The sequence below is a fragment of the Haemaphysalis longicornis genome, unplaced genomic scaffold (assembly GCF_048455015.1).
Source record: "Haemaphysalis longicornis isolate Haplotype H1 unplaced genomic scaffold, Haemaphysalis longicornis Haplotype H1 scaffold_8, whole genome shotgun sequence".
Lineage (NCBI taxonomy): Eukaryota > Metazoa > Arthropoda > Arachnida > Ixodida > Ixodidae > Haemaphysalis > Haemaphysalis longicornis.
This window is the reverse complement of record NW_027526445.1, coordinates 165,606,855-165,629,018: the sequence shown is the minus strand read 5'-3', so window position 1 is coordinate 165,629,018 and position 22,164 is coordinate 165,606,855. Positions and strand designations below refer to the sequence as shown.

The 22,164-nt window shown below is 46.7% G+C and overlaps 1 protein-coding gene across 1 annotated transcript in view; it reads right to left on the bottom strand.

Moving 5' to 3' along the window:
- The window catches only part of LOC144150051 (thioredoxin domain-containing protein 9), a 28,733-nt gene that overhangs the window by 4,433 nt on the left and 2,136 nt on the right, over positions 1-22,164 (bottom strand). The window contains exons 2-3 of the mRNA XM_077681848.1: positions 20,809-20,929; positions 11,604-11,857 (exon numbers count right to left, since the gene is read on the bottom strand). Of these exons, the coding sequence (XP_077537974.1) occupies positions 11,604-11,857; positions 20,809-20,929 (375 nt within the window). The remainder of the gene's footprint in view (positions 1-11,603; positions 11,858-20,808; positions 20,930-22,164) is intronic.

Here is a 22,164-nt window from a genome sequence, read left to right as displayed (position 1 = left end):
TAGACATCAGTGATGGTGAACTCACCCTTCAAGGATTTATTTCACAGCGAAAAGCTGCGTGATTTGAGCCTGCTGCTTTCCCCCACGAACTTTGTCACTACACGGCACTCCGAAGAAGCAAAGTCACTCACACCCATATTCACAAACGTAACTTAAGCATCACTTTTGCTTTTGACACTTTTCGGTGCCTAAACCCGTTTCGGGGACCAAACTTGTGCTGAGAGGGCGCCTATTTCGTGAACTTGATGCTCTTTGCCAGAGGATACTATACCGGGCAGCGACGTTCTTATTTCTTCCCGGGAGGAGGTGGCTTTCAAATTGCGAGCTTGCCTTGAAAAGACAAAAATTTTCGTTTTCTGGCAGCAGAACTCACCACTGACGAACGCACACCGCAGATGGCAGTGGAGATGCACAACTACATACTGACAAGCAGGCGTAGCACTTAACCGACACCGCACTCGCACTGGAAGCGAACGGCAGCTTGCGGTGCGGGCGAAACTCGCTAAATTAGTGCATTTCTCCAGCCGATTTTTTATAAAAAGTGCACAAAACAATGCCCTATCAGCGTAGCGAATTGGTTACATCAACGTTAACCGTTGCCACGACTTCGCTATATAGAGGTTGCAAACACGTGGGTTTCAATGGGACTGGCAATGGGGAATTGAAAAACTTCGTTAAATCTAGGAATTCGTTACATAGAAATTCGTTACACCCTTGGTGAACTGTACAGCACTGACTAAGCCCATGTATGAGTGCCCCGTAATTTCTATAGCAGCACGCATTTTGTGGATGCAAGGGCCAACCCCCAGCAGTGATTTGCAGAGCTCGACGTCGAAACAGGGCAGCACGTGTAAAAATGACATCTACACATTGCACTGCAGCAATTTTCCACCCTGTGCTGCCTCAGATAGCAGGCACTTGAACGTAACAATGAGTAACCTACAATGGGTTTTGTACTGCCGACTCATCAACAGATATGCTGTATAGAATATCCTCCCAAGTGTAGTACTGCTATCTGAAGCTGGATTTCCTTTTTGCCTGACAGCAGCAAAAGAGTAACTTGCAAAAGTGGCTTGGGTGTTCTGCATTTATGCAGGTTGATTAGCAGCGTCTTCACAAGTAGGAGCGGTTTATATATTGAATACGGTCCCTTGCTAAACGGCTCCAAAGATTATACTGGCCTAAATAATATAAAACTGGCGCAAATAAAACAGAACTGGACAATACTGGCCGAAATAAACATGAACATACGAAACAGTGCAAAAAACGAGGACTGGAATAAGAGTGAAGGGCACAGACGAGCGCTGAAACCATATTCTCGCATCTGCAAACCGTTCTCTTGGATTTCTGAAACAATAACCTCAAACATGCTTCTGCACACTTGCGCAAATTGGCACACACAACACTAATACGTCCTAAAATACAGTACGCTTCAAGCCAATATGGGATCCTCACCAAGCATACCTAATAACTGATTTTGAAGCCCCGCAAAACTGTGCTGCACGCTTCATCTGTGAATTATTCACGTAACACCAATATAACAGCATTAAAAAATCGCGCTGAGCTTGAAGCCTTATCCCATCGTCGTCGTGTATTTTGTTTAACACCATTTCACAAACTTTACTATCATGCGTCTCTTAATAATGATTTCATGAGTAAACCTTCAGCCATCTCACTGCGTCATGATCATCCACACAAAGTCAAACGCATCATGTGTCGTTAACTCGCATTTGCTCACTCATTCATACCACGAACCGCAATAGAATGGAATAATCTGCCATCACACGTTGTCATCGAAACAAATGTCTAGAAGTTTACAGATGCTCTTCATTTCACTGCCTCATCTGTAAATTTACATTTTCCTTTTCGTGTTATTATCTTTCTTTCTGTACCCTAGTAAATGTGCGTGTGACGTATCAATTTCGACACGGTGCTCCCAGAACTTTTTTCTTTTTGTGTCTCCTCTGTGAGTGTTTCTTTTTTACGTGATACACTGTCATTTATTTTGCCCTTTTTTGTTTTTAGGTTTCGTTTAAATTAAATTTTGATTTATCATTTTACCATTGCGATGTGATGTACACCCTATGTATTACCCTCCGCTGGAGGGCCTTTAGGGATATTTTGAAATAAACAAATACATAAATAAATAAATTATTATTAGCCAGGAATGGCTTGTGCGGTGAGACTACACTGGGATAAAATTCACTTCAATTTAGATTTTAGAAAAATGCACTCTCCTGCACCCTATGGTGACATGGGAAAGCACTCCACGGAAATAAGTTCTGGTTGAATGAATGCTTCTCTAACAGCATGCGTAAGAATTGATTTTACACAATCCATCAATCGTGTCACCACACTATCCAAGCTCCACATTGGTACCGTCCTATGTTTGCTGTCGGAAATGGACCAATGTGTTTTCAGAGGGAAAACAAAGTATGTTCCTGCCTTCGCTAAGTGTGGTGTCAACCACAGAATGCGAAACTGAAGTGTTTTGCCCTTCCAAGCACTCATAAACTTATAAAAGCCATACTTTTCACATTTGATACGCTTCACTCAGCTCCCTCTCACACTTATCAATTGAAGCTCATCAAATGCGAAAGCATGGTTTTGATACGTTTGTGAGTGTGCCCTCAACAACGGTATCAGGCAAAGAAGCTGAATAGTATTTGAAAAAGAGCCGATACTAAATTGCGTCACCAGCTCCTCCTTTCAATTTAGTTTTTACGGCTCATGCCCGGACTTTGTTTTTCCTTTATTCATTTTTTATTGAACTGTTGCTAGTCCCAGCGTGTGTGTTGCCCTACTCTCTCCTCGTGTATGCGTCTTCAAGGCTTGGGTTCCACCGTTCTTCAGAATATGTACCAACAGGCCGAACACCAAACTCAAAGTCACGCGTGAATTTGAGCCCACGTGAGGCTGAGTGAGCAGGCTCACCGGTGAGTCTGCTGACCGTTGGTTGTCACACACACATTAGCCAACCCCAATGCTGCTAATTGGGGGCACAGGTACTTCTGTTGTGGGTGCATGACCGCCAATGTCGGGTGAGTTTCTGCGTGAACTCTAGCCGAATCCCTGTTTCACTCACGCATTGAGTGCGTGCACTAAAAGCAGGTGCTGGTTTAAAGAGTGCCTCCCCCCCTCCTGTTTGTCCTTTGGCACCCAACTGAGATTTTTCAAGAGAAAAGGTAGCAGTTTTGTAAAAGTCCTGTGCAGTGTCAAAAAATCACAAATACTTCATGGCGCACAAAACAATAAGAGCGTGTGTGTGTCTGTGCGTAAGTGAGAGAGAGAGAGCACTGCATGGTAACAAGTGATGTTTCACATTTTAAAATTTTGGAGAACTGTTATGCACCATGATGAAGGCAACCAGATCCCATGCATGTTTACACCACCTGCATTTCTTTAAATGTAAAATGTTACTTGGCTAGGCTGGCGAGAGCATGCGCTCAGCCAGCATCCACAAAAAGCATTCACGAAAAAAGTAACCCTCAGCACGAGCTCAATTTTCATTGGCTGCAACGTGTCCATACTGCGTTCATCAGACAAAAATAAAGCACAAAAAATAAAGCCATTCCACTCAGCGTGACAGCTGTTGGAAGTGCAGAGCAGTGATTCGCCATAATGGGCTGTAGCGCCGTTATCCGCTCACTGCTACCACCCAACGCAATTCAAATTTCCCGCCTTCGCAGTGCTCACGCGTCCCCTGCCTGAAACTGCGCCAGCGGGAGTTCTGTTCTTTTTGTGCTTTTCTCCCCACACGTGCTGGCGTTGCACTGCCACTTTCTTTCGCTTACTATCGTAAAAACCAACCCAACAGGTGACCTCTCCCAAGCAGGGTGATTTTCAACTTTAGCATTAGCGCTGGAGTCATTTTTAGGGGCAAAGCACTTTAGGGGCTGGGGCTGTTAGCGTCTCCTGTCATCACGTCGTCGTCGTAATTGTCATGCCATGTAGTTATGGTACTGTGGCGGCGCCCCAGCAGCTTGCGTCGTCTGCTGCCGCAAACGGGCACGCTCCAGGAACGATGACGCTGGGGCTGAGCCACGAGTGGCGAGTTGCTGACCACGCGCTTGCGGTGCGCGCTGGGCACGAGCGTGGAATAAAGCGGGGACCCCAGTTTGGGTCCACGGCGCTGTAGCGTGCAGACGTGTGTCTTCTCATCTCTCTGTCGCCGTCGCGACATTGGTGACCCGGACGTTGCAGCGGAGCCACGTATTCAGAGCCACGTACCGCTCCTTGAACGTGGCCACTGTACCCGACAGGTACCCCTACCTAATATACAGGACTTCACCAATAACCTCAGTGGATGTACCATCTTTTCAAAGCTTGACCTCCAAAAAGCCTACCACCAAATCCCCGTAGCCCCGGATGACGTCAAGAAAACTGCCATCATTACACCGTTTGGCCTCTTCGAATTCACTCGGATGCCTTTCGGGTTACGCAACGCAGCTCAGACTTTTCAGCGCTTCATAGACGTCGTCCTCCGTGGTCTACCTTTTGTTTTCGCCTACATAGATGACGTTCTTGTCGCCAGTTCATCGCTATCTGAGCACCTGCACCATCTGCGGATAGTTTTCGAATGCCTAGCAGAGCATGGCCTCATCCTTAATAGCGAAAAGTGTGCGTTCGGGTTGCCGTCGTTGGAGTTTCTCGGTCATTTCGTTGACTGCAATGGAATTCGCCCTCTACCAGACAAAGTGAAGGCGATAATCGACTTTCCCCGACCTGAGTCCTTGCGCCAACTGCGCCGTTTCCTAGGGCTGGTGAATTATTACCGACGGTTCATCCCGGAATGTGCGGCCATTGTTCAACCTCTCGAAACTTTCCTTCAAACTTCCAAGTCTCCCGAGTGCAGTCTTGAATGGTCTGAAGCTGCTGATCGCGCATTCACTACCACCAAGGAGCGCCTGGCCTCTTCTACCCTCCTCGTGCACCCACGCCACAACGCTCCCACAAGCCTGATGGTAGATGCTTCCCACTGTGCGATTGGAGGTGTACTTCAGCAGCACATCCGCGGCAGCTGGCACCCACTCAGTTTCTTTTCGAAGAAGCTTTCTCCCACTGAGCAACGGTACAGCACTTTCGGACGGGAACTCCTGGCGGCATACCTCGCTGTGAAGCATTTCCGCTTTTTCCTCGAAGGCCGCAGCTTCGTGATCTTCACCGATCACAAGCCTCTTACGAACGCCTTCAAGTCATCGAAGACTACATATTCTCCCCGAGAGACGCGACATTTGGCTTATCTTGCAGAGTTTACGACATACATTCGGCATGTCAAGGAAGTTAACAACATTCCAGCCGACGCCCTTAGCCGTATTTCCGCCATACAGCGCTCCGGTTTCAGTTCTCAGGAGTTGGCCCAAGCCCAAACCGATGACGAGGAGCTCCGAACTCTACGTTCTTCAAACAGCTCCTCTCTGCAACTCGAGGACATTCTATGCCCTGATTCGGGAATCAGCATCGTTTGCGACATTGACCCGGTCTCAGGCCGCAGACGGCCGTACCTTCCTGCGTCTCTCAGGCGCATTGCCTTCAACTCTATTCACCGTCTCTCTCATCCTGGAGTTCGTGCCTCTCGGCGTTTGATTGCCGAGAGATACGTCTGGCCGGGCATGAATACTGACGTACGCGCCTGGGCCCGTTCCTGCCTCGCCTGCCAACAATGCAAGGTCTCTCGGCATACCACATCTCCTCTGGCTACTTTCCCACTCCCGGACTCAAGGTTCTCCACAATTCACGTGGACCTTGTTGGCCCACTACCACCATCTAAGGGCTGCCGCTACATCTTGGCAGTGATCGACCGTTTTACCCGCTGGCCGGAGGCTTCTCCAATCGACGATATTACGGCCGAGACTGTTGCTTCCACGCTTATGTCGACGTGGATCGCCCGTTTTGGCGTGCCGTCAGAGATTATCACAGACCGTGGCCGCCAATTTGAGTCCACACTCTTTCGCCGCTTGACATGCCTACTCGGTGTTACTCACCTGAAAACAATGGCCTATCATCCTCAAGCCAACGGCATGGTCGAGAGGTTTCATCGTCAGCTCAAGGCCTCGCTGATGGCTCACGAATCACCTGAGCAGTGGGCAGTTCACCTTCCTCTTGTGCTGCTAGGATTACGCACTGTCATCAAAGATGATCTTGGTTGTGCTGCATCCCAAATGGTCTACGGCACGTCTTTGCGATTACCGGCAGACTTCCTGGTCCCTCCACAGCCTCAAGATAACCCTTCCTCTCCTGGCCCATCCTACGTAAAGGATTTAACCCGGTTTTTCAGCTATATCCGTCCCCAACCGCCACGGCCGTGTTCCACAAAACCCACTTTTATTCACCCAAGTCTTTCTGTCAGCCAATACGTTTTCATCCGTGTCGACAGTGCCCGCCGGCCACTTCAACTGCCCTACACCGGCCCTCATCTCGTCATTTCACGCGGCGAAAAGACGTTTACAGTTCGCGTTAACGGCCGCGACACTGTCGTTTCCATCGATCGCCTCAAGCCCGCTTTCACCGAGGCCGAACCGCCTGCCTTCGACACCACCATCCAGCACTCCACCCTGAACACCACCACTCTCCCCTCCGTTCGCAGCCTCCGTTTTGCCAACACTCCGTCTGAAGAGGGGGGGGGGCTATGTGGCGGCGCCCCAGCAGCTTGCGTCGTCTGCTGCCGCAAACGGGCACGCTCCAGGAACGATGACGCTGGGGCTGAGCCACGAGTGGCGAGTGCTGACCACGCGCTTGCGGTGCGCGCTGGGCACGAGCGTGGAATAAAGCGGGGACCCCAGTTTGGGTCCACGGCGCTGTAGCGTGCAGACGTGTGTCTTCTCATCTCTCTGTCGCCGTCGCGACAGTACTAAAACACTGAGAAACTTGTATGCGCCTCGCACTAGAACGTAATGCGGAAAAAACACCGGGACACTCGTTCACGCCTCGCGCTAGAGAGCTTCGTGCTTCAAAGACGCAAGACTTTTACAGCAAGGCTATACTGTACATATACCTTGACCCCCAACGTTTTCATCTCCATGGGCAAAAACGCCAAGGCGCCAAGAATACACTTATACACTGCATGCTTCGCCCCTGGCTATGTTTCACATTAGAGGAGATGGCCAGATTTTGTTGTTGTTGTTGTTGTTAGAGCCCCTGCGTGAGCGGCACGTGCTCATGAGCATTCGCATTTTATTGGCATTTCTTCCTGCAATGGCCTTGTACAACGGCTCCGCTGTTAAAAAAGATGAAGCAGTGGCAACTCCCCAGCCAGTTTACAGCGATTTCTCTGTGACATCGTGGAATCTTCTCTGGGCAACTGGCAGCCACTGGCCCAAGCCACCACCAAGAAGCATGATCGGGCAATTGTAGTGGGGTCTCCAGTTCTGTTTGATTGTATCACTTGAATGCTAACAAATGGTTTATACATTGATAATTATGTTTTTAGTGCTGGCCTTTCTTATATCCCTCTCTCCCATATTATGTCACTGTAGTTCAAAATTCAAAACTTCTTCAATATTCCTTGCATTTTTTTTTGTTTTGAAAAATGTCTCTTGTGGCTGGAATGGCACTGAGCACAGTTGTTTTTCATCTTCATGGCCTTTCTAAGCAGAACAGCCAGCACCACAGCTTTTTCCACACAGGCCGCACTGTCAAATGTTTCTCCGCAGAGTGGCATGTAGTTAGCCAACGTCGTGTTCTCAAAGAAGTAGGCAAATTCCCCACACAGTTACTTGTGAGGCTGCTATGCGGGAAAGCCTATTTCAAATAGATTAACAATGTACAAAAAATAGCTTAACAATGCACAATGCACAAAGAAACAACGCTGCCACCGGCTTTTGCAGTGTTTTGATGTCTGCACAAAACGGTGAGGTCATTCCCCGATTCTATCATGCGCCGCGCCCACCGAGATGGAAGTGCAGGACAAACCATTTTCAGGCCGTTCAATGTAATTATCGTGCATTTAAGTATTTAAGGTGCTGTTTCAGGTTTGCCAGGCCACTCGGCATTGATGAAATCAATAAAAAAGGAACATAAAATGTTGGTGCCAGTACTCCATTAATGCGCCGCATTTCATAAACACAAAGTGAAGCCAGCAGATGGCAGTAATTGGTAGGCGCATTGATCAGACACTTCTTTCCACACTCATTACTGGCAGTGGGGCCCAGCATGCTGCGTTGTTACCACCAGCCTTAACGGGTAGTCCCCACCTAATAAATTTCGTAGCTGCAGCAGGTGATACAAAAGCTATCAAAAAATTATGGTGCAAGACAAGCGATTCGCGAAACATTAAACATGAGGGACAGCATTGAAGGCTGCCGGAACGGGCAACCACAGTGCAGTAGCGAAATTTGGTGTGCACCAAGCCTGCATCACCAGGTAAATGAAGCAGCGGATCAGATCATCAAGGGCACCGCAGCACTTCACAGAACGTTCATCTAAAGCGCACAACAAACACAGACACAGAAGACAAGGACAAGTGTTACTTCCAACTTGTCCTTGTCCTTGTCTCGTCTCCTGTGTCTGTGTTTTTTGTGCGTTTTAGATGAACGTTATGAAATACCAACTAGCCCGAACGCAAGCCCAACTTCACAAAACCACACAAGAGCTGACATGCCCGACATGAAGGGGAAGTCTGTGAGTTTGTTCCTAGCAAGCAATGCAAGGGCTTCGTTGCCACAGGTGCTTTGCCTCTGCTGAATGTGCTTTGTGGCCATTTTACCCTGAAGGTAGAGACCAAACTTTCAACGAGCAATCGCGACTTGGTTGCGATCCCAGGTGGCATGACGCCAGTGCTGCAACCTCAATGTTTCAGTCAACAGATATTTTCAAGCTAATCTTCAACAGGAGTATAGAGAGTGGGTGTGGAACCCTGAGTGAATAGCGATGCTAATGGGAAAGTTGCAGAAAGCGTTCCCGTCAACGATGGCAAGGTGGATTTCAGACGCAGGGATGCGGGTATAAGTTGACATTGCGGCCAAGTCATTTAAGGAGCGTTCGATTACAAACCACTTTGAATGAAGGGAAGACCTACTGTGGGATTTTGAGAGTGGCAGTTCAAATGGTGTGACAGACTTAAGTGGCAGTGAGAGTGACTGAGCATCAGACATAAGCGGTGGGTTCACTGTCTGTTACAACTGGCTACTGGCTACACAAACAAACTACTGGCACCACCAGGAATCAAACCTAGGCCCAAAGAGAAGCGGAGCGAGAGCCCGTCATCTCGCAGACTAAGCTACGCACACACGTCGAGACGGAGAGACAGACGGTGGTCTGAATTCAGCGTCTGGGAAGAGGAGGAGGCACTTTTTGGAGGCGACACATGAAACAACAGTGAGGGGAAGGCAGCAAGAGAGATGATGCCATACATAGCCCCGCGTGCCACCCCCCTCCTCACCATTCGAAAGGCACTTCTCTGCGTTTTGTTTTTGCCAATGTTGCTGCGTTTGGGACGCCGCCCTGGTGAATCCCAGTTAACGGCTGGAAGTCACTGGTTTCACTCTTTGTAGAGCTGTAAGCGCTAGTGACTAACTCTAAGCGCCAAGCTTCCTTCATGGTTTCCCCTCCATTTACTTGCCATCAGGACATCTTCATCTTCTTACCTCACCTGTTCATCATCGGCACATCATTGTTCAGACATGCGACGCTTCATGATCATCATCGTGGTTCGAGGCCCCTTCTCAGGTTCGAGCTGCTGCTTGCCGAATAAACGGCCTTCTTGCCGTCAACCAAGCCTTCTAGCCGGAGCCTTTCAGAGCCACATGAGTGAATGCAAGTAACGCCACATGGCTAATCGTTGTGGGTGTTGTTTAGAGCTTCGCACTCCAACCACCTTCACAGCATGGATTGGAGCCAACTTTTTAGATGCGACTGCATCTCGTTCACTCGCCTTGTCCCTCCATACGGCGTTGTTGTTGTCCGCCCACACCCCTCCCCCATTCTCCTCGCCGCGCGAGCTGCGCTCTCCGCCACTCACCCCCTCTCCTCTCCCATAGCGAACACTCTCTCGCGAGGGGCATTGGATTAGATTGGCTTGGATTTGGCTTGGATTGGATTAAAGTGGATTGTGTTGGATTGTGTTGCGTCATAGCCGCGGTCGTTCCAGCACCGGCGTTCCGATTTCCATCGATGCGTTGAATGGAGCCTAACAATTCTGCTATCGCCCGCGCAACTGTAACAAGCATCGATCACTGTGATAACAGGAATGCTAGCGCCACTGAAGACAAGGCTGCGAAGCGGCGCGAACGTGATGCTGAACGCAAACGATTGAAGCGAGCAGCCGATTCCGAACTTCGTAAATGTGATACCGAACGCAAACGGTTGAAGCAAGCAGCCGATGCTGAACTTGGTCAACGTGTACACTTCAGCGACCACAAAGCCGTCATCGTTAACGTTACGCCGCGTGTTAAATAAAGAATACATCATACGCGTTCCTCACACGTTTCACGCAATTAGAGAATCAACCCAACGGAAACACCAAGTGAATTCCCAAGATGCGTCGCATCTCCACAGGGTTCCCCTCGCGGGAAGGTGGGGTAATTTTTTTTATTTTCATGTTTTTGTTTTAATATATTCTTCCATTTCCTCTGTACGGCGCATTTCTGGAGAAAACAAGACCAGCTGTAAGTCAGTGCTTCGTTCATCTTTCTCTTGATTGTTTGTGCTGTGTGTGGTTTAATGTCTGATGGTGAATACAGAGGGAACACATACCGCATTTACTCGATTCTAAGCCCCCCCTTTTTTTTCGTGATCGCAATGCCCAAAGTGCTTAGATTTGAAAAATCTAAAATGACACCCCCCCCCCCCCCCCCCCCCCACACACTTGTACCGGCAGTATCTATTGACGAAACAGGTGCAAGGAATAACGTTTTATACCAAAAACATTGCAACAATAGGCACAGACAGTGAATCTGCGACTTACGTCTGACACTCAGTCACTTTCACTACCATTCGAGTGTGTCGCACCACTTGAGCCGCTGCGCCCAGCATACCACAGAAGGTGGTCTTCTGTTCTGCCAAAGTGGTTTGCAACTGAGGATTTTATAAATAAATCGGCCGCGTCAACTTGGACCCACTTCCACGCATCTGATTGAGATGGTTGACGGGGATGCTTCCTACAGCTTTCCCGTCGTGTTGCTGGCCTGGCTAAGCTCAGGGGCGAGAATGCGCGCCTCCACTCTATACTGTCCGTGCACTAGAAGCCGGAGATTGTGCCCCTCCGACAACTTTAGCTCACGAACAGAGCGAGTAAGCGCGTTTGGCGGCCTGGGCGATGCGCGCTTCCTCAAAGAAAAGGGGTACTTAGATTAGCATGCAAACTTTTTGCCAATTTTTTTTTTGCGTTAAAATAGGGGAAGGTACTTCGAATTGTGGAAATACGGTACTTGTCTAAACACAGATTTCCTATTTCCAGCCTTCCTCACCTGAGAGGAATTTGACGAGAACTACGGTGACGTTCTCAGGTCTTATTTAATAAGCCAACCTCTTTCGTACCCAATTTTTGTAAAGATTATGTCTTAGAGCTTTACAGTTGCAACTACAAGTTGAACTCGCTGTTATAGACAAGCATGCTGCACACTGTACGTTACATTAAGAAGCCTAGCTTCCCACAGGAGCCTCACCTTGTCGACGCTGATCTTGCAGAAGCGCGTCTCGACGTGCTTCTGGGCGAGGATGGCGAGGTGCTTGTCGACGATGCTGCAGCGGAAGGTGCTCTGGCGGTAGAAGTGGATCACCACGTGCTCGCTGGCCTTGCACGCCTCGAAGAAGTCCGGCTCTGAGGCCAGCTCCGAGTACTCCCCGTGGCCCTTCTGCAGCCAGTCGCGCTTCTTCTTCTCAAACTTCTTCAGGGCGTCCAGCCGCTTCTGACGCAGCCCTGGGGGAAGAGAGAGCAGAGGCAGAGGTCACGTGCGCACTCTCCAAAAGAGAGTCGTAAAACTTGTTCGGTCACCCTATCCCCTTAGTCAGTGCCAAGAAGCATGACTGGGTGGTTGTACTGGGGACTCTAGCTGTGTTTGATGGCATCACTTGAATGCTAATGTGCAGTTAAAACGCTGATTTGTAGTGCTAGCGCATATTATGTCACTCCTGACCATATTACACCACTGTAGAGCAAAATTTCAAAGATTTTTCATATTTCTTGCAATTTATCAGTTCATAAATGTCTCTCACAGCTAGTTACCAAAGGCAAGTTCTTTCAAAGTGAACAAAGTTGTAGCATTTTGCCTTCATAGTGCCTCTTTAAAGTTTAGACATACCATGTAACTCGTGCTCTCGAGCTTCCAAGGCTAATTTAGGCATGCCATTTCGTAAGAGAAAGATTCATTGGCGCAAAGCACAACGTGCCTTGGGAGAAGACTTAAGAAACTACGTTTATGCATTAAACTTGCAAATGTATCACAATGTGTCAGACATAAAAAATGGCCGAGTATCTGCTCCTTTCGTTGCAAATGTCGACGAAAGATGATAGTCGATTGGCACCCCTGCCGAGTAAATGCCTCCCTTCTCTTTCAAGGTAAGCACGCTAGAGGTTTGCTCAAGCCAATTTAAATTTACCGCGTGCCACTGCTCCAGGCCGGCTGCCTTGATGCCAGCGCTGCCGTACGACGGAGACGCGCGTGAATCAAGGCACCCTACTACAATGTTTATAGAACCACTTTGCCCTACTCCACGAACATTTCAAGCGGAATGTGGAGGCTATCTAGTGAAACCTTTCGTTGCATTTGCCGTTTGATTCCTTGAATGCCAGGAGCTATAGTAGCGCTGGCAACAGCAGGCGATGGATTTCTGCAGTTGATGTAGTATTTCATTTGCTATCGCAAGAACCAAGCATCCATAAATTTTTCAATAAAGAAACACTGCAAATATCACCTATGTATTGATTTGCTGCCTTATATTTGCATAATGTCTTGTTCTTGTTCAACAATGTTGACAAGTATGAACATTGCCACCGGACTTAGACGTTTAGATTTGGCTGTGGGTATATAAGACTATTGCGAAGTAAGCATTTTACTTTGGCTGGGTGGCTGAATCGAGTCACAGACAGACATACGACAGACCAAAACTTCTGCATTTAAAGTAGCCCAAGAAAGACAATCGTCTTTAATTAAAGAGCATTAATTTGCCGCAATCACACATGGTATCTGCTTGTCGTGACCATGAAATGAAAGTGGGTAAATTTTGGCGCCAAAATTAAGGTTTTAAAGATCTTTTTTTCCGTATGAGATATTTCAAATATAACCAGCTACCAGACGGATACCAGAATATGTATCAGAATCACTCCAATAATTTTTGCCTGATTGTTTTCAAGGAGCCGACTGTACTGCATTTTGCCATATTTTGCATTGTATTTTGACTTGGTATTTTGCCTCAATTTTTTCAAAGCAACATGTGGGTTTTGTGTGTATTGTCCCCCCCTGGAGTATAGCTGATTACACGTGGCATGACTTCTGTAATAAATAAAAGTGTCATTCCCCTCGTGCTTTTTCTAGTACACAATTTTTCAGCAGCAGCCAGTATGAGCAATTCCGGAAGTCTTGCTTTCGTTGTTTTTTTCCTCTTGCTTGTTGTCTATTTAGTCGTGTTTTTGTTTTCTACTGCTCCATCTACGATTTAAAAAGTAACTTTGTACTCATGACACTGGTGGTGCGAAAAAGGAAAGGAACCGCCTATGGAAGCCATACTGCCCATTCTATTTTATGCATACTTTCTGCATTTACATATGTAGGTTATAATCAATTTTGTCCCCCAAGAAATTGTGTTTGTTGGCCTGGTTTCACTCTGAAATTAAATTTTTTTGCCAAGTTACGAGAGCAACACTGGGAAGCAGTGGCAACACCAAAACACGGCGGGAGAACACAAACTTTCTACTGCCTTTCAGAACTGTTGTGTAGATCGGCGGAACCCCTTCCAGTTTGAAAGCCAGGTGACTCAAATATCATTTCAAACACTCATATACCATGGCCGTAACAATGATGTTCAGGGGAAGATTGAGCTTTGAAATAATGAAAAATGACTGAGAAATGAAAACGGCACTACAGCGAAGATTTTGCAAGAGACATTTTCTTCTTTGAGGAAGTTACACGGATAAGCACCTTCTTGCGTTATATAAAATGGAAGCAGTTATTCACTATTAAAGATCAACCAGGCAACATACACTTGGTCAGCTCTCACAAGCCCCATGATGCCTTTGTGTTCATTAAAATGAAACAATCAACAAATTCAAGGATTCCGAAGGGGCAGTAAACATTTCATTACTTTCAAGGCCTTGAAATAAAAGTTTTCACATTCCAGGTTTCCCGAAGTCCCGCATGAACCCCGATTCTTCTTTCCTTCAATGAAGCATCAAACACAAGCTTACAATAAACCTATAAGGAAAGCTCTTGCTTTGGTGTCTAGAGGAGCAAAGTAGGCGAAACGTTTGGGAAAGCACAAATGATTCAATTCAAGCTGCCGAAGCTGCTTGTTGTGTGGCCCTTTTGTTTTTAGCTAATGCTACACCCCACAGTCACTTGCTTCCAGTTTATCCTGAAGTAAATAGCAGCCAGGTGTTCCAATCATTGAATTTTCCTATGGGCAAATAAGGAATAGCTTAAAGGAGCCATGAAGAGAAAACACAAGTTTGGTTCATTCAAAAGATTGTCTCGTTAGAATCATACTGACACCACTTTTAACGTAAATTTCGCTCAAATAAGCTACATAATTAGGAAAAACGGGAATGGTCATGCGACCCACCAGCTCATTTCCCGCAACAGAACCTATGATGTCACATGAGCTAAGCTCTGCAATTGGCGGAGGCTGGCAGAAGCAGACGAAAATTAGGTAGAGCTTACAAACTAGACGAACGAGCGATTTGCGCTTAAATTTAGGGCACATTCTTTACAAAGCAATAAGAATGATGGGACAAACAGTGGAAGTTACGAAAGCACATGTAAACATAGAAGTACTGATGCGTTCTGCTGTTCGTACTGCGCACAGCATGCTTGGTTTAGCTGCACAGCACTACGGGGCTTGGGGTTGTCTCAGACGACACTGGCCGATTGACGCAAGCAACAGTGTCTTACGTGACCCCATTTGTCGAGCGAGCACTGTTTCAGGGAACGAATATTTTCTCCCAGAACAAAAACAAGCCAGGTTTAAATGCGGGCAAAAACAAACCAAACGCTTGCCACGGTATGGTGGCGCCATGTAGGTTATGGAACGTAAAGAAACGTGGGAACAAACCAACACCGCTGTACAGGGTGGAGACAACCTTTGAACGGTCCCGTGCCGCCGCAATTGGGCCAACGGGCTCAACGCGTTATTCTTTTCGTTTCCCACGAGACCTAGCAACGCGAAACAGACAATATGATTCAAACTTATTCAGTAAACCGCGTTGCGGCGATAATTTTAGCGCGGTTTTGACACAATGACTTGCTTCGGCGGCGAGCGAGCAACCGAAAATGGCGGCGCCAGCGTATACATGTCTCTACCCTGTACGGCGGATGTGTGAATGAAGGGACTCTAGGCTGCAGAGCGGTCGGTTCCTGTGATGTCATTTGGGACCACGAAAACGCACGATTGAGCGAGAAAATCAAAATTTTAACCTAAATTGTTTAATTTCTCAGTGAATAAAGCACCGATTGTATCCGGACAAGCGCTGGGGGCACTATAAAACACGAAATCTTTCGAATAAAACTAACTTGCATTTTCTCTTCATGGCTCCTTTAATTTGCAATATTTCAGCAATTACTGCACCTTTTGGTGGCTAACAAACACCAAGAGGGCTACCGGAAGGTCGAACTCCCATCTGAAGTGAGGTTGCTAATCCTCTTCAGTATCCCTTTGACCCTTGCTACTAGTACAGTCTCGTCCACTTATAACAATATCCAAGTGCCAAGGAAATCCCATCGTTATAACCGATAATTGTTATAAGCGGGTTGCGAAATAAAAAGACGGAACAGAGCTCAAAACATTTTATTCACATGCCAGCAAGGTCGTGCCACTACTAATTTGCGGAAAAGAAGCCACAGTCGGTCACCTTCAATTGAAGTGTGTGAAGCTAGGGCAAATCTTTTCCAAGAGCATCTATAGGTGCTTCACCTAGCTGAGGTAAATGTCCTCTTCAGAAACAAAGTCCCCAAGGGACTGTGTCACGCATTGGGCCTCCTATGAAGACACTACCTGAGTAGGCTGCGCAACCACGTAATTAGAGTCGTCACTGTTGCACTTTTGGTGCACAATATCACAGGATTCAATCGTTATAGTATCTGATATCGTGGCACTGGAGCATTGTAATAAGCGGTTAATTTATCATAGAAAGAATTCAAAAGTTGATGGTGCCATAGCTGTTCATCGTTATATCCAATATATTGTTATAAACAGTATCGTTATAAGTGTACTCAACTGTACAGTGCAGGGCGTGCAAGTTCCCCAACACTTGTGTCTCCTGAACACGACCATCCCTGAACACAGATGAAAATTTTAGCGACTTCTGTGGCACCACGCAACTCTGCCCCTTTACGCGAGAACTTGCAACCTGGATTATGGACAGCCACTTTGGTGGTGAACTGTATGTTGCACTCGTTGAGATATCTGTGCACCTACGTGTTGAGTTTTTTCCCGCCTTGCTGCTTAAGCCGAAGGGCACGTCATAATCTTCCATTGCAACCAGCCTCAAAACTCCCATTCGCTGCGCATAAAAGGCAAGGCTTGTATGCACACCTACATTGGTGCAAAAATACTGCCCGTTGATTCAGGATTCCCTTGTGCTTAAGCTAAGGCTCACTAAAGAAGGGACCTTGAACGATACTGCATCAGTCTCTTGAATGACAATCCGCCACAAAACGTCGACCAGAGGTGGAGGTCTTCAAAAATCACGTAGGGCGCAAAAGTGTGTAAAGGTTCAATCCACTCTGAACAGTTCCAAGGTACTCCCAACAACAGCGCTCCTACAACGAAGCAACATACAACGAATGGCCTTTGTTACGGGTTGACTGTGGTGTACGTGTTAGTGCGGCACGCATGCTTCGATAGCCCACAAAGTGACTCGTCATTGAGCTCTGCTGCAGGACTTCAGAGTTCTGTTGTGAAGACCACTTACAGGGCTGAACAGTGCGAGTCGGTATACGCTGCGACGCTCATGTGACATTGAGAACGTGGCGGGCTCAGAACCCTCTCGCGCATGCACAGGCTTGCTGCAGCGGCTGTTCATGTGTCATGGCAACTCCGACTCTGCCAGACTGCTTTTGCTTGTGCGTGCTTTCTGCTTCGAGTGCGTTGGCACTCATTTTGACCATTGCATTGGAGACTATAAATAGGCTCCTCTCTCTCTCAATGACAGCAGGGCATCCTGGAGCAGCAAGGAGGAATGTTCCTCTGCCCATTTGGGCTGTCATGTTGTAAACACGATAGTGTGCTGCTACCTGTATCATAGTTCTTCTGTACTTGTAACACATTAAACAACTTAAGTTTGGCCACTCGCTCATGAGCTTCCACAATGAGACGGTCATATTCGTACGCCTTCATCTGTGCTCCACTCACCTGCCACTCACAGCACACAGTAAAGCCCTCAACAAAGGCATCGACAATCTTCGAACAAAAAGTGGTAACAACAGTTCAGAGGCTGTGAGCAGCAAAGAAATCTTACAGTTTGCTGGTGGATTCTCGCAGCAAGCGCATCAACTCGAAAAAAACTCTAGGCCGAATGAAGCAGCTGATGAAAACTGAAACTGAGTTACTCGACGTGCAGTCGGCTTCCATTTGGAGGCATCAATAGCTAGCACAGAGAATGCACCCGTCAGGTAGCATTCAAAGCATCGCAGCACAACAACAACTCATTTTATGGTTAAATATACTGTGTTTCACTGTTATTTTTTTTTTGCCATGCTCACCCATTTTATTTCGACCCTTGACGGGGCCTTACGCCTTGGACAATTTTCCTGACAAACAGCGGGGCCAGTATGATTGACACGTGGCTGCAGCACTACTACCCATGAACTGACTGCAAACGCAGCCTTTGCAAGGAAGGGGAAAATATGCCACCAGCTAACCTCGTAATGTTCATGTTTTTTTTCCACTGCTTTGATTGATTTTTACTGGCCTAGCAATCATTAAAAACAACACTGTGCTCAACAAACATTCACAACGCAATGAGGATAGCTAGTTTTCGTTTCAACTGCTTTCAGACTGGTGGAAATTGATAGCAAAAGCTATTCATACCACAAATGACTTAATTTTCACAACCCCATTTTTGCGCATTTTGTGAACTGCCTTACACTGCGAACTGCTTTGAAACCGACAAAATTAAGCATTTCATCCCTGATGCCCCAAATTTCTATGTCCTGCGGCTTATGTGGTGGTAAATGCCAATGAATATAGCTAGGTGTGTCTTCTCTATTCAGAGCTAGGCCTTTTTTCACTCGCTTTTTCTATTCCTTTTTTTGAGTGTGGTCAAGGGCAAGTGATAAAGAAGGCTTCTGTGTGATACAAGACTGCCCAAGGAGAGCAATTTCAAGCATGAAATGAAGAGCTTCAGAAGCCCCCCTATTTTTAAGCTTAGGATAAAATAAAAAGTTCAATGAGAGGACCTGTTTTCCTATTAAGACTCACTTGAATAAGTCTTCTGTCACCCTAAGATTTCAAGGAACCCGCCAACAATGACTCATAAGGAACTTCACAAAGGTGTGGACGTCTGTAGGGTCCAATCCACTCTAAACAGACCCAAGGCATTCTCAACAACACCACTGCCTCATGGAGCAAATACAATGGACGACCTTCGACTCAAAACCGTTTAGACAATCAAGTTGTGGCACTGCTCCAACGTCAAGATAAACTCCTGAGTTAGTCAGGCACTGAAAACCGTAAAATTACACTTGCATTCATGAGTGTGACAAGAGATGACAACACGATTAAAGGGGCCATGAAAACAAAATGCAATTTTGGTTCTTACGCTTTGTTGCCACAACAATGACATCAATGATAGTGTAAACTTACAAAAAAAAAAAAAGACAATCGTGATATTACAGAAAAGATCATATGAAGAAGCGGAAACTCCCGAGTCACTGTGTCACTTTCGTGATTGGCGGCTGCCGACATAAGGCACCACCAAGAAAAATGTGGGTGATTGTACTGGAGCCTTCAGTTCCACCTGACCATATCCCTTGAATGCTCACGTGCTGTTAACACGCTGATTACCATGTTTTTAAAGGGTCACTGAAGGCAACTAGCAAGTTCGGTTCAAACGAAAGTTCAATTTCCGCGAAGCCCTCTTAGCGCTTATTCGGCGGCGAAAAGATGTTTTAGTTGCCGAGACATTATCAACTGCAAAACACGTTTCTTCCTTCGCGCCATTTCATGACGTTTCACGTGACGCAAACGGTGACTGAAAGCGAGTGAGACAGCGGTGTGGTCTAGCAGGAAAACTAAAACCTACCAAGCAAACAATCGCGGCTGCAGGAGCCCCTGGTCACGCTTTCGGAGCATACGACAAAAACGACTTGCCCGCCCTGCATGTCCATAGCTGCAGCTATGTGTGTGCAAATCTTCGTGCGGCACGGGACGTGCGATAGTGGACAAACAATGTAAATGTGACGGGCGGCCCTTTACTATATTTACAAAAACGTCTAGTGAACAGCGGGGCCTCTACGCCGTGGGCTGGCCTGTTGCCAATGCACTCGACTTGACTACGTGGTGCCATCTATTAGTTCCACTTGTAACAGTGCCCAAAGCCTAGAGCAAAAACAGTGCCTAGGTACTCCAGTGCACGACCACTTGAAAGATATCGATATTTACAGCTCGACAGATGGGCTTACCTAGCACAGCCTTGGTACATTTAGAGTTGGAGGTAATGGGAACAGGACTACGCCGAACGCAACATTACTAGATCCCTATATAGTAACGTTCGCCAAACCTGCAATAACTATCGCAACCACCAGCGGTGGCATGGCTTTGCAGCTCGCGAATGTCAGCACAGCTAAAGTTATACCTGTACACTTATACTTGTTTATGACATGAAACTTAACGTGCAAAGAAAGATTTTACGCATTTCCTTGAGAGCACGTGTGCGTACTTCTCGTTCTATTGTTCGTCACGTGACTCTCGGTGCATCCGTTCAGTCACTGTTTATGTCATTTCTGCTGGGCATCTGATAGTGTCAGTTTTGATTATTTACGAAATTATTTTAAAGGTACTGCACCAGAGACTGGTATATTTGTTTTCTGAGGAAGCCAGTCTATGTATTTAGATGAACTTCGGTTTCGTCTTCACTGTCGCTTTAATGCTGGCTGATATTATGTCGCTGCAGCACAAAATTTAAAAGTTTTTAAATATTTCTTGTGTTTTTTAAGTTAAAAAAGAAAACATCTTTTGTGGCTGGAATGGAACTGAGTGAGTTACCAAAGGCTAGTTTTTTCAAACACAGCAAAGTTGCATTTTGTCTTCATGGCCCCTTTAAATGACCAGGAAAGATGCCGTGGCCTGGTAAGTGTGCCTGTATGTGGAAGACTGAGCAACTCTGACTTGTCCAGGCTGTCGTGCCTCTTCTTCAAGCTGACAAACTGCTGCTGGCGCATAAGCACATATCCAATCCATCCGACGACACAAAAGCGGTTACAGATGCATTGAAGGCTCCCGTGCTCTGCCAGAATAACCCAGGCTTGAAACCAATTCCCAGCCCTACCTACAAGCAGTGGGAGAATGAACTTGCCAGCTCTGCCCCGAAAAGGCAGCCATGGCTGACCGAAAGAGTTAAGACGGCAAGTAGAACCAACGGAGTCTTGGTCTAAGGACCTCCGCCTACCTACGAGCTCTTCAGTCGAATGGAGTTTTTCCCTCCTCCTCCTCACCTACCTTCGAGGTCATCATCGGCCATCTTGTCAAGCTTCTCAATCTCCGCATCGATCTGCTCCTCGATGACCCTCGATGCTTCCAGGAGGTTCTGGGCCACGGCGGCTTGGATGTTCACGGCCATCTGCAAGGGACCGTCAAATGCAAAAAACTTAAAAACAGCAACAAACTTCAAATTATCGTGCAAGATATTTCACTTGGCTAATCAAAATGTAGTTTGATGTTGCGTTAATACATTTTGTGAATCTTTATATCCCTCTGGTGTAACTTCTCGTTTTTATTTCTCTTTTCCCTTTCTTTGCCTCTTTTTCTTCTCTTCATTTTTTTTAAAAGGAGCACTGCCACCAATTTTCGGCGTTAATATTATTACACAGTTCGCTTCCTTCACTCAACAGAATACCCTGGCTGAAATATGAGTGGCCTGTGACACAAAGAACATAGTTCAATTGGATCTCATTTATCGCGCTGACGAAGCCGCGCGCGGAGCGGCACTGAGCAAATGGACATCAGCGTGACATCATCCAGTGAAAGCCAAAAGAAGTGAAGCGGCAGCGCTCGTCAAAAACTCGTGACGTCACTTCATGTGCGCGGCCCCATGAGCGGCGAGCGGGCGCCGGTAACGTCTGCACAAAGCTGTGAGGTTAGTTAGGGATTCTGTCATATACGCCGTTCGGAATGAAAGCGCAGGAATTTGAAACAAATGATTTTCAGGCCGTTCAATATAAATAACTATCGTGCGCTGAAGTATTTGAAGTGCTGTTTCAGGTTCGCCAGGCCATTAAGCATCGATAAAAGCAATAAAAGTGTAACATAAAATTTTCGTGTCAGTGCTCCTTTAAGACCCTGATGGATACTTGTGGCTTTCTGATTATTGGTCTAAATGTTCTCTGTAAACCTTTTTTTCATCCTGCGATTGACTGAAATGAGGCCACGTAAAGCAGGCTGAAACGATTTACACTGCAGTTAACTGTGCTCAATACATCCACACCCCGCTTCTCAGTTTGCCTTGTTGACGACCTACATTCAACTCACTATTTTATCAGAGGCATGATGTGTGCTCAGCTCGAAAAATAAATGTTTGTGAGTTCGCCACAGCCTTTACATCACAATTGTCACTACCATGACTACGACTAATGCAAAGATTACGATTGTAATTTTTTGCTAAATCTTTTACGCTCACACGGATACGTTGAGTGCAGACTCAGCCAGTATAGTAACACCCCTGGAGAGAAGAAAGACTGGGAGATAGAAAGTCCCCTGACGCCCATGTAACTCATAAACAAAGTCAGTCTTTCCTAGCACATTGTAGTTTTTATAAATTCGTGAGCAATCGAAATTTTCCCTGCTCACCCACACACC